Raw genomic sequence first — 17182 nt, forward strand, 5'->3', positions numbered from 1 at the left:
TACGCAAGCTTGTGCTGCCGGGGAATTAGGTTTTCGAAGTAAATCTCGTGATCCATATAGAACGCCATTTCAATGGGATAAAACGAGTTTTGCTGGTAAGAAAAAAGATTTATTGTATTTTATAAAATTCGTCTGATGAAAAAAAAAAACATTCGAAGAGTATTCGTCAATTTGAATTATTTTATCAGGATTCACGAAGGGAAAGAAATCTTGGTTACCGGTTAATCACGATTACACAATTTTGAATTTGAAAGATCAACAAGAAAACAAAGACAACGAATCGCATTACAAAATTTACACCGCGTTAATGGATTTACGTAATTCGATGAGCGTGATGAAAAACGGATCGTACGGAAGTACGGTCATTGATAAAAATCTTTTGGTCATTACACGATTCAACGAAAACCAATTGGTGACACTTGTTATCAACTTTTTGGACGACAAACCGCAAAAAGTCGATTTGAAAGTCATAGCGGGAAAAAGATCTTTAAACTCAACGATAGTCAAAGTAGCAAGCGTCAATTCAAAAGTATCAATCAAGTAAGTCATATTTATTCAATTCTAGATTACGTATGATAAATAAATCATTTAATTTTTTTGTCATTTATTTGAATGAATATTTCCAATATTACAAGAATTTATTTATTTTTCAGTAAAGCACTGGTCGATCATTCCGTGAACGTTCCAGCAAAAGCTTCGATTGTTCTTTATTCGACATATTCCAATGCATCTATAAAGTATAATAATTATCTTTTAACAATTCTACTTTTAATATCAACTATAGTATTCAAATTATAGAGAAAAAAATTAAATATTATTCGCGTTCGTTTAATATATTTCTTTTTTTTTTACCATCAAATTTATATTCAATCAAAATATAAAAATAAAATAATAAATTTCTAAATTTGTAAATAAAAAATACGCATTTAGTATTAATAATGATTCGAGTGGTAGATTATTCTGTTGGATATTATTATCTCTACGTTTTACTACATCACGTTTTTTTCTCTTTCTTCTTTTCATAATGAAAACGCTTACTTTATTGATCTTATTTACACGATAAAAAAGAAAGTCCTGTTATAATGATTGACTTACTTTTATATTGTGAAATCTATTTTTAATACTCGTTTCAGTGACGTGAAAGTTTAGGGAGTGCTACGACAACAAAAATTTAGTTTCCATTTCGAAACAACAAAAAACAAAAAACAAAGTAAAATTAATATCGCATCTTCGCGTTAACATTTTTTCGAATAAAGTTCATCAATTATCGTTCAGTAATTTTGTTAGATTTGTAAAAAAAAGAAAAAAAAAGAAGAAGAAGAGAGAGAACACAAGGGACGTAACGTCGAAAGGATGAGGGGAGGAAAAAAAAAATCAATAAAAGCCATTTATTTCATTCCATTCCCCCATTGCTCTCGAAATCTTGTTCTTGTTTCATCCTAATTCGCAATGTAGAAATATGCGAAATCATTGGAATTGAAAAAAGTGAAAGTAGCCCTTAGGAATTCCTCAAAAAAAAAAATAAAAAAAATAAAAAAGAAGATTAAGATAATGTCAAAGGGAGATTTGAGGCTTTGAAAATCATGATTCTGAATTCTCTCGGTAGCATTAACGAATCGGTTGGGACAGTGAAGGTAGAGAGAGAGATAAAAATGAGAAACTAGGTCGAAACCGTTACAGGCACCTACTTTTTCTCGAAGCAGCAGACCCCCTCGGGGTATGCCGATCGTTTGCCGAAAAATGTAAATCCAATTTTCCTTCCCAATTTACCCTGACATTCGGTACGTCGGATACAATCCTGCCGTTCGCAAGCCCGAATCAAGTACGCACGTTCCCGATTCCATTGGAAGAACGGTAATTTCCTTTCTCCAATAGCCGCAAGAACATTTTCGAATAAACTTACTTCGCTACTTTAATCTTTCTTTTTTCTTTTTTTTTTTTTTTTTCATCTTCCTTCTCCCTGTCCCCTTAATTCCCCCCCCCTACCATTCCAATCTCTCCTTCCATGTAATTATTTCGATAAAAGTTTTTTTTTTTTTAAATATACGATTAATTATTTTATATAATATTGTCAAAGTGAATCCTTCAAACGGCAGCAAGATCAAATTGTCATTTGTTAATAAACATTTTGTTGATAGGTGTTTTGCTGATTTTACGATCGAAATGTGGGTTATTCGATAGGTATGGAAAAGACATGATTATTGACTATCACACATAACTTATATGTTTTATGTATACATAGGTCGTAATAACAACTATTAACGCATAAAGTTTCCCATCAAATGGTACTCTATATCGTGCTAGATTTTTATTATTTTCATTATTATTTTGCAAGGTAATTCGCGTGCAAGCTTTTTTTTTTTCTTTTACTTTTCTCATAGATCATTTTACGTTTATCCTGTATTATAAGATATATGAAATAGCATAAATGTTTTTTTGTTGTTTTTATTTTTTTAATATAAATTTATAGTCAATAACTACTTTATTAACAAAGAAAAAAAAAACAAGAAGGAAGGAAGAAAGAAAAAATAAATAAAAATTAATGCAAGTTAAAAACGTAGTTGCAATCGTAATACAAGTTTGCATTCTTAGAACAGTTTGATTCGATTTACTTGCATCAAAATTGTAGGAATCTTTCGATGAATAATACTCGAGATTTTCTCGTAGTTCGTAACGAAGCTATGCATTTCTCGATGAAGGATAATAGGCAGGGTTCAAGTACCGGTTCTAATGAAAACCACGTTATCGTCGTCTTAATTAATATTCGATCGAACTTTGAATTAATATGAAATTTAAAGCGGCAACTTTGAAACACGTTACACTTCATCGGTCCGCGTTAATTCTAATTAGTACCTTGACCGAATCAAAAAAAACAAAACAAATTAATTTTGTATTTTCTCGTCACATGTACATACATAAATATATATTTTACAAAATATTCGTCCAATAACATTCTACGACCATTAAATAAATTCTATTATTTATATTCTATTATTTTGATCCATTATTTCGAAACAAACAATGAAATATCGTTGCTACGAAAAAATGTATTCGTTAAATCAATATATTATTTTAACTATAGCTAATAAAACAGAAAATATAATTTTCAAATTAACTGAAAATATATATATTTTTTTTTTAAATTAGATATTAGGAAATGCATAAAAATAATAAATGTTTCACAATTTCAAATTAACGAATTTTCAAATTAACTGAAAATATATATATTTTTTTTTTAAATTAGATATTAGGAAATGCATAAAAATAATAAATGTTTCACGATTTCAAATTAACGAATTTTCAAATTAACTGAAAATATATTTTTTTTTTTAAATTAGATATTAGGAAATGCATAAAAATAATAAATGTTTCACGATTTCAAATTAACGAATTTTCAAATTAACCGAAAATATTTTGTTTTTTTTTTTTTAAATTAGATATTAGGAAATGCATAAAAATAATAAATGTTTCACGATTTCAAATTAACGAATTTTCAAATTAACTGAAAATATTTTGTTTTTTTTTTTAAATTAGATATTAGGAAATGCATAAAAATAATAAATTTTTCACGATTTCAAATTAACGAATTTTCAAATAAACTGAAAATATATATATTTTTTTTTAAATTAGATTTTAGGAAATACATAAAAATAATAAATGTTTCACGATTTCAAATTAACTGAAAATATATATTTTTTTTTTTAATTAGATGTTAGGAAATGTATAAAAATAATAAATGTTTCACGATTTCTATATTCGTAATAATCGTTTAAGGTAAGCTAAGTCATAGTTATTGGTATTAGTCTCAAATGAATTCTATGAATCATCAGTATAACCGGTCCACCTTCGGATTAGATGATACGGAAGTAGGCCAATCAGATGAAATGCTTCGTCGAATATAAAAAAAAAAAAGAACTCGGTTATAACTCGGCGTTAACTACTCGTATATGTGAATACGCGTATTTGTGTATGTTGTGGACGTTCGTTCACAAACAGGTACGATATCAGAGAAACTTTCCCAAATGTCGTTTTACGTATTTCGATCCAACATCAAAAGTATTAAACATGGAAATACGTGCATAGATCAAATTCAATCGATGTTTTCGTATGTGTATGTGTATGTGTATATTTGATATCGATTGTTCTATTGTTTTCATTATATACAACTCAAACGTATTAATTAAATGATTCTTTCGTCAATGATATTATTTTAACGCTACATTGTGTCGGATGTGTTTTGTATTTACCTGTAGTATTTTACCTGAATTTTAAACGAAACTTTAATCAAAATCAAATTTCTACGTATACGTGTTATTTTGTTTTTAAAAACATATATTTTTCGTATGATTATTTTTGTTACATTTATTACACATTCTTTTACCATGATACTTGAACTTAATAATTCAAATATTTTTCGATATTTTGTATATTAGATAGAAACTTTAAAGTATTTCTATTCACGAGAGAAATAGATTAGGTTTTTGAAAAACAAGCAGCTTTAAAAATGAGTCAATTTGACTCATACCTGACAATCTAATGTTAATTAAAAAATACATTTCGTACATTTAAACAATCTAAAACAATTAATAATTGATGATAAATTATCGATAAAAGGTATAGAAAAATTATTCAAGGTAAAAATGTATTCGTAAAATATTATCTTCGCAACGCCAGGATTAAACCGCGTATCCCGGCAGAGAAAATAAAGTTTAAAGGTCATGAGCAATCTCAAGGAAAAGGATAACGCTTTAAACGACCCGTCGTTAAAATTGCAAAGGGAATTATTCGAGTATATAAAAAGATAAATATTCGTATATTAAGGGAAACGCTTGGAAATAAAATCCCAAGAAAGCTATGAAAACATAATACGAAGACAATGCGCGAACCTTACAAGCTTTACTCCAACTTTACTTCAATTTCTCGAGTTTGGTTGGACATTAGCGAATCGTTTGCTAGTTTTGCATCTACGACCAATGGGAATTGGAAGCTCGGTAAAACGTCAAACTACCCAACAAAACTCACTTTCACAATATACGTATACTCTTTCTACTATAAAACTCATATAAACGATATTCTCACGTGATCGTCATGAGACAAGCAACGAATGAACGAACGAACGATTAAATACAATTTCTTATAAACATAAATTATCTGCTTTTTTTTGAGGTTTACTTCTTTTGGCGCGTTGGAGAAAATGTAATGGGGAGTGATTTTGTTCCGAGCGTCTGGAAAAACGACACCATGAAGTTTGTCGGTATTACGACGCGCGGCAAAGCGATTTCAAGTATACGGCATGAAGTTGTCTCCTCTTCCCCTTCCCCTTTTTTTCTCAAGCGGGTCACCCATCCAATTACTAATCGTACTCAGCGCCGCTTTACTTAAATGATCGAAGCGAGAACTAATGCTGTAACCGAGCCATGACTGTTGACGCGTGAAGTTATTCGATATATCTCTCTTATATTTAGTGTGGACTGATATCTATATTTTGATATTTTCTTTTTCTTTTTTTATTCTTTCCTATATATATAATATTATTTTTCTTTTTAAGTTATTTTTTGAAGTTTTTTTGAGGTTATTGAGGTTATGTTCGTTTTGGTACGGCAAAGAAGTATAACTTCTTACGTGCGTACATAAGTACATACACCAGTTTTTGTTTTTTAAGTTATTTTTTTTCTTTGAAGTTTTGTTTTGAAGTTATTTTTGAGGTTATTGAAGTTATATTCGTTTTGGTACGGCAAAGAAGTATAACTTCTTACGTGCGTACATAAGTATACACACCAGTTTTTTTTATTCTTTCTTATATATATAATAATAATTATTTTTTTTTAAGTTATTTTTTTTCTTTGAAGTTGTTTTTTGAAGTTATTTTTGAGGTTATTGAGGTTATATTCGTTTTGGTATTGCAAAGAAGTATAACTTCTTACGTGCGTACATAAGTACACACACTAGTTTTTATTCTTTCTTATATATGTATATATATATAATATATATAATAATTATTTTTTTCTTTTAAGTTATTTTTTTTCTTTGAAGTTGTTTTTTGAAGTTATTTTTGAGGTTATTGAGGTTATGTTCGTTTTGGTACGGCAAAGAAGTATAACTTCTTACGTGCGTACATAAGTACACACACACCAGTATTTTTTTATTATTATTTTTATATTGTATATTTCCTTCTTTTTGTTAAACTTTTAAATAGAAACGACGAAGTTTGCCGTAATAGTGACGGCAGTTTTAATAAACACGCTAACTTCAAAGGCTCGTTCTATCTAAACATTGACTTCCTAGGTAAAACTATCCTTCTCGTTATCCCTTCAAAAGCCACATTCTTTAACTTTGTTAAACACCAAAGCTAAATTTTCTTTCATACAGTTTCAACGTTAATAGGATCCAAAATGGAAATCCCACTACCTCCCTTCGAAATAGTTAAAAAAAAACAAAAAAATAAAACGAAATCGTCAATCGACAAACAGCATGGGTGAAACGTTGTAAAGAGAAGAATACAACGTGGCAGATATTTTGGACAAGAAACGTTGATCGAACAACTGTATCAACACACCGACGATTTTCCTTTGATATTTCATTTTATTTTCTAACACGCGAGTTTTGCTATAAACGAAAGATTTATCCCGAATTTTCGACAGATTTGAAAACGACTAAAAGCATGGGGGTGGAGGAGGGGGAGGGGAGGGGTGAGGGTTAGAAAAATGTTGAAACAAATGTGTTCGAAAACCTTTCGATTCAATTTCATTCAGAAAGAAATATTCATAGAAAAAAAATCTATTACGTACGTTCTTTGATCAGCTGTATGAATAAAGAAAGAAAAATCTCAAAACTATTTCGTTTTTCTCTAACGCTATTCCACGAAAATTCCCTATAAACCATCTTTTTTTCCCTAGCCCTTCAACGAAGTTCATACTTTTTTGTTTACCGTTCGATCGAGTTTCAGAAAAGATAGTGGGGCTAGAAGATGTTCGTAAGATGTTTTTTTATCTTTCTTGTGTCCCTTATCTTCTTATTTTCTATATATATATATATATATTTTCAAGATAAAATGATCGATAAATTGTTAACGTCAATGCCATAATAATATATTTCTTTTTTTTATTAATTTTTATTATTAAAATTATTTATTTTTTTTTTATTAAATTATTAATAAAGGAAAATATACAAGTAATTATATATAATTTTTGTTGACGCGATATTACATTGACACGTGTTAAAAATTCAAAAATGAATTTTACAATGATAAATGCAAAAAAAAAAACAAACGGATATTTATTAACAAAATCTCATTCCTAAATCACCGAACAGTCAAATTTATTAAAACATATTTCTTAATATACCTTACGTAAAGTAAAAAAAATGATATAACAAAACAATAACAACAAAATAAAATAGACAATAATAGAAAATGAGAAAAATAAGCAATTAAATGTTCTCATGTCAATTCGAACTGGCAAGTGGATTTAACGAACGAGAAGAAAAGGATGATGGACAAGATTTTCCAATGGTTTACTCTCTCTCTCTCTCCGTGTGTGTGTGTGTGTGTGTTTTTTCCAATATTATCCAATTAATAGTCCAAGTTTAGAAGCAACGCGTCAATATTATCTCGCGTGGCAGGAAAATCGTGAAAATCGACGAAACCACCGAATCAAAAAGTCGTCGAACCGTAGCGATGCGTTTGATGACGTGTTAGTCGTAATCTTCCCCTCACCCTCCTCCCACCCACCCCCTCCCTCTTTCCCTCTAACTCTCTCTCTCTCTCTCTCTCTCGCCACCACCTCGGCCGAGAATTTCTCCAAGTACCCTCTCGTCGTATGATTCTAGTTTGATTTAAATCGGGGTCAAGCGATTGGGACCCTTCTCTCCGACTAAAGTGGCCTGTTTATATGCTATTTCCGGATTGGACAAAATAAACCGAAGATTGGGATGTGACCCGTTCGAAGGTTGTTTGCTTGCTATTCTACTTATGTGTGTGATTCCGGTTGCGCTTTACGTTTCTAAAACATCCGTCGGTTCGTTTCACACCTTACATTTCCCTCCTCCCCCTTTTTCTTTATTTTTATTATTATTATCGTTTTGTTATACTCCTTGAGAACAAAAAAAAAAAGTTTCATTGTAAGCAAGCCGATGAATATGCCATTGAATAAATCTAAACGAGTAGTAGGTGTGTATATATAAATACTTCTTTGTTTTATTTTCTTTTTTTTTTCTTTCCTTATTTCCTCGATATAAAAACTGGACTAAATTTTAAATAAAAAATACGCACGTAAGAAGTTATACTTCTTTGCCGTACCAAAACGAACATAACCTCAATAATCTCAAAAATAACTTCAACAAAAAACTTCAAAGAAAAAAAATAACTTAAAACAAAACTGGTGTGTGTACTTATGTACGCACGTAAGAAGTTATACTTCTTTGCCGTAACAAAACGAACAACCTCAATAACCTCAAAAATAACTTAACAACAAAAATTTATTATTATTATTATTAATTTAAATTTATTATCGATATTATATATATTAGAAAGAATAATAAAATATCATAATATAGATATCAGTCCACACTAAATATAAGAGAGATATATCGAATTACTTGACGCGTCAACAGCCATGGCGCGGTTACAGCGTTAGTTCTCGCTTCGATCATTTAAGTAAGCAGCGCTGAGTTCGATTAGTAATTGGATGGGTGACCCGCTTGAGAAAAAAGGGGGGAAGAAGAAAAGAAGACAACTTCATGCCGTATACTTGAAATCGTTCTGCCGCGCGTCGTAAATAACCGACAAACTTCACGGTGTCGTTTTTCCAGACGCTCGGAACAAAATCACTCCCCATTACGTTTTCCCCAACGCGCCAAAAGAAGTATAACTTCAAAAAATATGTCGTAGATTATTTTTTATTCGGATCAAAGGAAATTTCGATAGGTTAACTTCGTTTGATTTTTCTGTTATTTGATTTTCTACAGCTTTGGGTCTGCGAAATGTTCTTAGATATCTTCTCTACAGATATCTTTTTGTAAAAGAACAAAAAAAAAATAAATAAAAAGAGAGAGAGAGAGAGTAGAGCAGAAGGAGATTACACGTTTCCATCTTTCTTCAGTTCTTTTCGTTTGCGATCTTTTCCTTCAGTTTCCTATCTGAATGGCTTTTGTATTACCTCGATTTACACCTTACGCACGTACACTAGAACGATATTCTTTCTCTCTCTTTCTCTCTCTCTCTTTTTCTCTCTCTCTCTCTTACTTTCCCTTTATAAAAACTGTTCGCCTCGGGCTACGTTGTAGAACGAAATTTGTTAACGTTACTCACCCGCTCTTCTTCTTCTTCTTCTCCTTCTTCTACTTTTATCGATCGATTTCTACTAACTCCAAAAATAGAAAGGAAAGGAAGAAAAATCTCGAAAAAGAAAATGTTAAAATGTCGACAATGTCAGCTACTGGATGAGTTTCAAGATATTCAATGCACGAACTCTATTGAAGAAAAAGTAAAGTAAACATGGTATACACTTCAAACCCCCTCCCCCCTCTCTCTCTATCTCTCTCTGTAAAGTTTTATTTCTTTATTTTTTACCCCTTTTCTCGTTCTGCACCGAAGCATGAAAACGTCGTCGAAAATTACGAGACGAAAGAACGCTGGTAGAATTGGAGAAACGAACAATCTTCTTGACAGCGATTACCCCGATTGTTGTACTCGTTCCTTAATCAGCTATCATTCTTAAAATACGAGACACACCGAACGAGGGACACGACAAATTGAAAATTCTAATATAAGCGAAAAAAATTAACATCCTTCATTGCTATATTTCTTTTTCTTTTTCTTTTTCTTTTTTTTTCTCTCTCCTTTTTCTTTTTTTTAATTCTCAACTCTCAAGAGTTTAGATTTCTTTTCGCAAGAAAATTCTTCACTTAGACAATTTATTTTTTTATAATCGTATTTTTTTTCTTATAATTTTATATTTTAAATTTTCTTATAAAATTATTTGTTTTTCTTATAATCGTATTTATTTTTTTGTTTAAAATAATTAATTCTCAATTTAGACAATTTATTTTTTTGTTCAAAATAATGAATTCTTAATTTAGACAATTTATTTTTTTCTTATAATCGTATTTATTTTGTTCTTATAATCGTATTTATTTTTTTTTTTTCTTATAATTTTATATTTTAAATTTTCTTATAAAATTATTTGTTTTTCTTATAATCGTATCTATTTTTTTGTTCAAAATAATGAAAGGCCATCGGAATTTATTGCACTTTTCTTCTCTTTTCTCTTCTCTTTTCTTTTCTTTTCTTTTCTTTTCTTTTCTTTTTTAATCCTTTGATAAAGAAGATCGCCTTAAAGCTAAATCCATGAAATACGACAAAGCGTTTACGTAGTTAAATCCACGAAATTCTAGCACAGCTCACGTTAGATAGAATTGGTTAACTATTCCGTTTTCCCTTTAGTATACGATTGACCGGTGTCCTTGGAGGCGTGAAAGTAAATGCGATGAAATAAATCTACAGACAAACCTAGAGACAAAATAAACGCGACGCGATGATTTTATCGAATTCCACCACAACTGACCTAACAAAATTTCCTCCAATTCTCTCTAACAAGGGCAAAAGCTAGCTCGTTGTTTCTTACTATCGAATTTATCCGATTAAATTTATTAACACTATCGACATTTAAGAAAAAAGAAAATAAATAAATCAAAAAACGACAGATAGATCCAAAAAAATACTTAACTCATTGAAAATCAATCGAAAAGTTAATCAAATCGTAACCCCCTTTTACACTAATAATTCAATTAATTAATCGAAACGGCAGGCAAGCAAGCAAGCCATCCCAAATTTAATATCGATCGATTGCAATCACGAATTCAACTATTTAACAAATCGTCTACTCGTAATTTCAGTTCCAACGAATACGGGTAAATATTTTGGTTAAACGTTCAAAAGATATTTCTAAAAATATTCTAAAAATTCTACAAATAAAAAGATAAAAGAAAAAAAAAAAGGATCGTGGTGAAAATATATCGAAATAAAACAAAAATAACGAATAATTATCAAATAAATATATTGTAATATTTAAGCAATAAATTAATACGATCGTAGGATAATTCGGTTAATACTTGCTGATCGATTTAATGCACGACTGACATGCACTTTCTAACGAACATTGACGACTATACTACGAGTTAGATGCATGTTATATAAACATATCATGTATTTACGTATACAATAAATGTTTTCGAAATAATACCCTATACGATCGTTAATTACACTTTTCGAAAAAGATAATAGAAACACACTCAGATAAGGATAACCGTTAACTATAATCCCGAATGCCGAATTATAATTAATTTCTTTAATAAATGTGGCTACCTAGAATTTGTATCGCGTTATTATATACATGCCACATTTGTTGAAGTTATACTTCTTTTGGCGCGTTTGAGAAAATGTAATGGGAGTGATTTTTTTTCCGAGCGTCTGTAAAAACGACACCATGAAGTTTGTCGGTATTTATGACGCGCGGCAAAACGATTTCAAGTTTACGGCATGAAGTTGTCTTCTCTTCTTCTTCCCATTTTTTCTCAAGCGGGTCACCCATCCAAGTACTAATTGTACTCAGCGCTGCTTGACTTAAATGATCGAGCGGGAACCAATGCTATCGCAGCGCCATGGCCGTTGACGCATAAAATAATTCGATATATCTCTCTTATATTTAGTATGGACTGATATCTATATTTTAATATTTTTGTTTTTCTTTTGTTTTGTATTCTTTCTTATATATGTAATATATAGATCGATTAAAAATATGTTTCCTTTCTTTTCTTTTTTAAAGTTATTTTTGAGGTTATTGAGGTTATGTTTGTTTTGGTACGCAAAAGAAGTATAACTTCTTACGTGCGTACATAAGTACACACACCAGTTTTTCTCAAATTATTCAAACTATAAATCCGTAAGAATTGCAGAATGAATCTAACGTGTATCCTTGGTGAAAATATATGTCTCATAAAAATATTGTAAAAAAGTAGTAACGCTTGTCTCCTACTTCCACGAGTTAAATCGTAGAAAAATATGGTGTCGCGATAATAATGATATCGGGTAATATTTCGGATGAAAAAATATTGCATTTACGAGAAGAGACTCGGAGAAACTTCCTTAAAGTACATTTCTTTCGAAAACTATCGAGAATTTCGATAGACAATGAGAAAAGATAAAAACCATATATAAACTCTTCACAAAAATGTACTATCTTCGATTCTAAAGTTTATCAATTTCATAAAATCACCAATATATAATACAAAAGTGAACTCGCGATAAATTCGATAATACAATAAACAAAGTTTTATTCAAATTATATAAAAACAATTATAACCCCCCCCCCGACGTACAAAAATTACATTTCCACTTAAACGAAAAGTCAAACTAAATAATTTAGAAACAAAATATAATAATCATTTTATTGAGATAGAAAAAAGGAAATAAAAATATTTTGTTAATCATAGTTTCTTATAAAGTGTCGTCGTCCGAGCAACCACGACTTGAGCAAAGACAGTCGCCACTAAGTATCGCGAGACCTCGTAATTAATTAATTTATAGAAATATAATACTACCGTCAAAGACCATATCACTTTTAATTAGAACGAAAGACTTAACGATCGTATGATGCGGTTACTTCAATTACGAATTTGCGTTGGCAGTGGAAAGGAACGATTAGAACGCGTGCGAAGAGGAGGAGGAGGAGGAGGAGGGGGAGGACGATCGGGGCAATTAAGCGGGATGGAAACTGCTCGATGTAAAGCTTTTATTAGGTAAAGGGAGAGAGAGAAAGAGAAAGAGAAAGAGAATGGGAACGCAATATTTCGTAGTGTTGTATATAACGATTACGATAACGCGTTGGCGTGCATTAATCAGAACAATGGAGTAGAAAGAATGAGATGTATCGAGAAAGGTATCGAAAAAGGAACGAAAAGTGGAATATCTGGAGAGGGATCGTGAAAGGGAGACTCTCTTCTCTCGAAGAGGAGAACGCGTAGAACGGGTCGGGCTGATAAGGGCTCCTTCCTAAAAGGGTAGGAGGAAGAGTAGAGACACCTCTCTACTTACCAATCACGTAGCTGTACCCATCCAAAGTAAGAACACACTTTCGCGTATTGGCGGAACTCGGAATGCCGTGCACTTGTTTGCGAGAAATTCGCTTAGCAGGGCTATAAGAAGTGCCGGGAGGGTTAGTTCCGGCACCCGGGTCCGAATGGCACTTCTGCACAGGGTCTTTGCTTTGTCTAGACGTCATCGTCTTGTTAGACACCCCTTCTTTTCTTCCACTTCTCTTTTCACGACACACTTCTTCGTACCTTCACACCATCCCGACGCCACCACCGCCGCTCGCGGTCCCCCTTTTATTCTTCTTATTCTTCTTCTTCTACTCGTTTCATTATCGGGAGACAAGAAAATGAGAAAGAAAAGAAAGTAAAAGATCGAACACCGCGTGTTCTCAACGATTACATTTAGCTAATGGTGCCGGGTACCGTTTTGCCTTGATTATATACTTTGATTTTTATTATTTCCTTCTTCCTCGCCGAAAAGATAAAAGGGTCAAAGTTATTGCAAGCTGCGAATCCTTAATTGACTTTTCCCACGAGTTCTCGTTTCTCCTATTTTCTCTCTTTATTTTCTTACTTTCTTTCTTTCTTTCTTTCTTCTACGTTCTTTCTCTTTGTCGAGTTAACGATGGTTCGTGTCTTACGAAAGAAAACTCGTTTACTCGGCGTCCTCAAGGAAAATTCCCACGCGCCCCGTAATACACAAGGGTTCTTCGATTCCCTTTATCGACGACTAGGAACATCATCGCAACCTGACAGCCTTTCCAATTCTTCAAAAGTACAACGATGTCCAATTGTTCTTGCGGTTTTTTCGGTAACGTAACTTCTTCTTCCTGTCTTGCTCGCGTCACTAAGGACGGATATAAATAAGCGTAGGTAATTCGAATGACACGAAACGAGCAAACGTAAGGGCTCTCCTTGTAGTTTCCACGAACAACGGTATCTCTCATTGTTTCAACCTTCCTTCTCGCGCCTTTTTGCTTTTTAATGGGTAATGTTGTACTCGGAACGAGAAAACGTTCCCCTTTTTTTCTATCCACCCCCGCCGACCCTCCTCCCACCACCACCACCACCACCACCACCACCTCCTCCTCCTCCTACTCTTTCAGCACGCTTCTTCAGCTTCTCCTCCTTGTCTTCTAGTCCGCTTCGATAAGGTTTCCGTCCACCAAAGCAAAAAATATATGTTGCGAACATCGACCCCGTTACACTTCACGGTTCGTTTTAACCGGCCTGAACTCGCGACCCGAAACTTCCCATTACGTTCTTTTCTCCCATCTTCGTCGAAGTCACCCGCGCAACTTTAATTCTCTCCGACTCGGAGAGGAACTCGAGGATGTTTCACCTACTCTCACCGGGTATTATTCTCCAGTTTTTCTCAAAAGCACACTTTCCCCTTCGAGTTTTCAGACCAAAGAAAGAGAGATAATATGAGAAAGAGAGAGAGAGAAAACGATTTCACTTTTTGCCCTATCCTTTTTCTTATTTCTCCTATTCTAACAGTATATATTCTCTCCTTGACAATCCACGTGAGATTCGTTCCTAGAGTATCATCAATCGTCCACCACCCCAGTAATCCTCGCCACCTCTCGATTTTTCTTATCTTTCCCGTACTTTGCTCGTATTCTGCGAAGCCAAACGATTTCCGTTTTCTCTTTCAAACAGTAAAAAAGTACGGTATATTCTTCTCCGGTCAAGTATTATTTCACGAAAAATTCAAAACTGGAACACAACAACACACGCGTGTGACGAATATTCGTATGGATAAAAGAAAAATTTAAAACAGGTCTGAGAGAGAAAGATATACTTTAATATACTTTAATATACATTATCTGAGTATGTATATCAACTACGTGTGCGTGCGTGTACGTTCTTACGATCGATTTCCCGTATCGTTGAGAAGAGAGTGCAATAACGCGACGTTGAAATTCGGTTTACCCGCCAGCGACATAGGCGCGCGCTTTTCGATGCACTTTTCCAAAAGGGATGCCCAAAACAACGACAATAAATTTCTTTCCCATTCCGTTGTAGCCTCTTAAACGGAGGCTACTTTTTTCATCCCATAGTTCGTCCAGTTCAGTTTCAATCTTCGCGAACACTCGGTGTCTTGTTTCGAAACACGAATATCCAATGATCTCGTAACGTCGAGGAAGTGGCTCGTGCGAAAGGTAAAAAGAAAACACTAAACGGGGGAGGGAAAAGAAAGAAAGAAAGAAAGAATGAAAGGAAGGAAGAAAGAAAATAAAAGAGGTACGAAAAATTGGTTTTATCCTTTTTCTTGTTTTCGGAGTAGAAGGACCGCGTGCTTGGTCGGACGCGCGAATTTTAAAGGGAAAAAGGGAGAACGCGAAACACGTGCGAACCGAAGCGCGGTACCGCCACAACTGAACCTCCATTCGAAAGCTCCACCTCGTTCTAACCTCTCTCTCTCCCTCTCTCTCCCACCCTCTCCACCTCACCTCATCCTCTACCACGCTTCAACTCGCCGCCACTCGCTCTCATTCTTTCTCCCTTCTTCTCATCATCAACGTGTACTTTCTCTCTCGCTTTAGTTGGTTCGTTGGTTCGTTGGTTGGTTGGTTGGTTGCTTGCTTGCTTGCTTTTTACCCGTCTGTCCTATTCTCCACACCCTCAGGTGTCTACGCCGCTACCTAACCTCCGCGTTCGAGCTCGAAAAGCTCCCTTTGACGATCCTACCACCATTGCCATCGCCACCAACCAACCTCTACCTGCCTTCCTACCCTCATCCCTCCTTCCTTCCTTCCTTCCTTCCTTCCTTTCTTCCTCGCTCACAATTCAAGCCTTTCCAATATTTTCCAAGTTAACGTATGTACGTTCAATCTTACCGATCGATCCTTCTTTAGATCTCACCTTTTTCGTTCTTGATTGGCATGACTTATTTCTATAATCTTCTCTCGAATATCGCACAGCTGGGCTGCGCAAAAAATAAATCCGAAAGATAGCAACGTTGACGACGGGATTGGTTGTTTCGATCGTTAAGATAATCAATTTTGCGTTCCCAAAAAAATCGAAATTGTATTCTACCCTCATCCTTCCCTCCCTCCCTCCCTTTTTTTCCTTCCTTCCTTTCTTCCTTTCTTTCTCGCTCACAATTCAAGCCTTTCCAATATTTTCCAAGTTAACGTATGTACGTTCAATCTTACCGATCGATCCTTCTTTAGATCTCACCTTTTTCGTTCTTGATTGGCATGACTTATTTCTATAATCTTCCTTCGAATATCGCACAGCTGGGCTGCACAAAAAATAAATCCGAAAGATAGCAACGTTGACGACGGGATTGGTTGTTTCGATCGTTAAAATAATCAATTTTGCGTTCCCAAAAAAAATCGAAATTGTATTCTACCCTCATCCTTCTCTCCCTCTCTTCCTTCCTTCCTTCCTTTCTTTCTTTCTCGCTCAAAATTCAAGCCTTTCCAATACTTTCCAAGTTAACGTATGTACGTTCAATCTTACCGATCGATCCTTCTTTAGATCTCACCTTTTTCGTTCTTGATTGGCATGACTTATTTCTATAATCTTCTCTCGAATATCGCACAGTTGGGCTGCGCAAAAATAAATCCGAAAGATAGCAACGTTGACGACAGGATTGGTTGTTTCGATCGTTAAGATAATCAATTTTGCGTTCCCGAAAAAAATCGAAATTGTATTCTACCCTCATCCTTCCCTCCCTCTCTTCCTTCCTTCCTTCCTTTCTTTCTTTCTCGCTCAAAATTCAAGCCTTTCCAATACTTTCCAAGTTAACGTATGTACGTTCAATCTTACCGATCGATCCTTCTTTAGATCTCACCTTTTTCGTTCTTGATTGGCATGACTTATTTCTATAATCTTCTCTCGAATATCGCACAGTTGGGCTGCGCAAAAAATAAATCCGAAAGATAGCAACGTTGACGACAGGATTGGTTGTTTCGATCGTTAAAATAATCAATTTTACGTTCCCGAAAAAATCGAAATTGTATTCTACCCTCATCTTTCCCATTCTCTCTTCCTTCCTTCCTTCCTTCCTTCTTTCTTTCTCGCTCACAATTCAAGCCTTTCCAATACTTTCCAAGTTAACGTATGTACGTTCAATCTTACC

General features: G+C 33.6%; 1 protein-coding gene across 10 annotated transcripts in view; it reads right to left on the bottom strand.

Annotated features, from left to right (window-relative positions):
* LOC122518393 (calcium/calmodulin-dependent 3',5'-cyclic nucleotide phosphodiesterase 1-like) overlaps positions 1 to 17182 on the bottom strand; it is an 83142-nt gene that overhangs the window by 29081 nt on the left and 36879 nt on the right. For 3 of the 10 annotated variants that reach the window (XM_043637305.1, XM_043637299.1, XM_043637298.1), the window contains exon 1: positions 13091 to 14131. The exons of 6 other annotated variants lie outside the window; for them this stretch is intronic. In XM_043637305.1, coding sequence (XP_043493240.1) covers positions 13091 to 13277 — 187 coding nt within the window. In that variant the 5' untranslated portion in view covers positions 13278 to 14131. Of the gene's footprint in view, positions 1 to 13090; positions 14134 to 17182 lie in introns of those variants that run through there. One more of the 10 variants, XM_043637296.1, reaches the window with a different exon arrangement.

The sequence above is a fragment of the Polistes fuscatus genome, unplaced genomic scaffold, assembly GCF_010416935.1.
Source record: "Polistes fuscatus isolate 324 unplaced genomic scaffold, CU_Pfus_HIC Scaffold24, whole genome shotgun sequence".
NCBI classification, from domain to species: domain Eukaryota; kingdom Metazoa; phylum Arthropoda; class Insecta; order Hymenoptera; family Vespidae; genus Polistes; species Polistes fuscatus.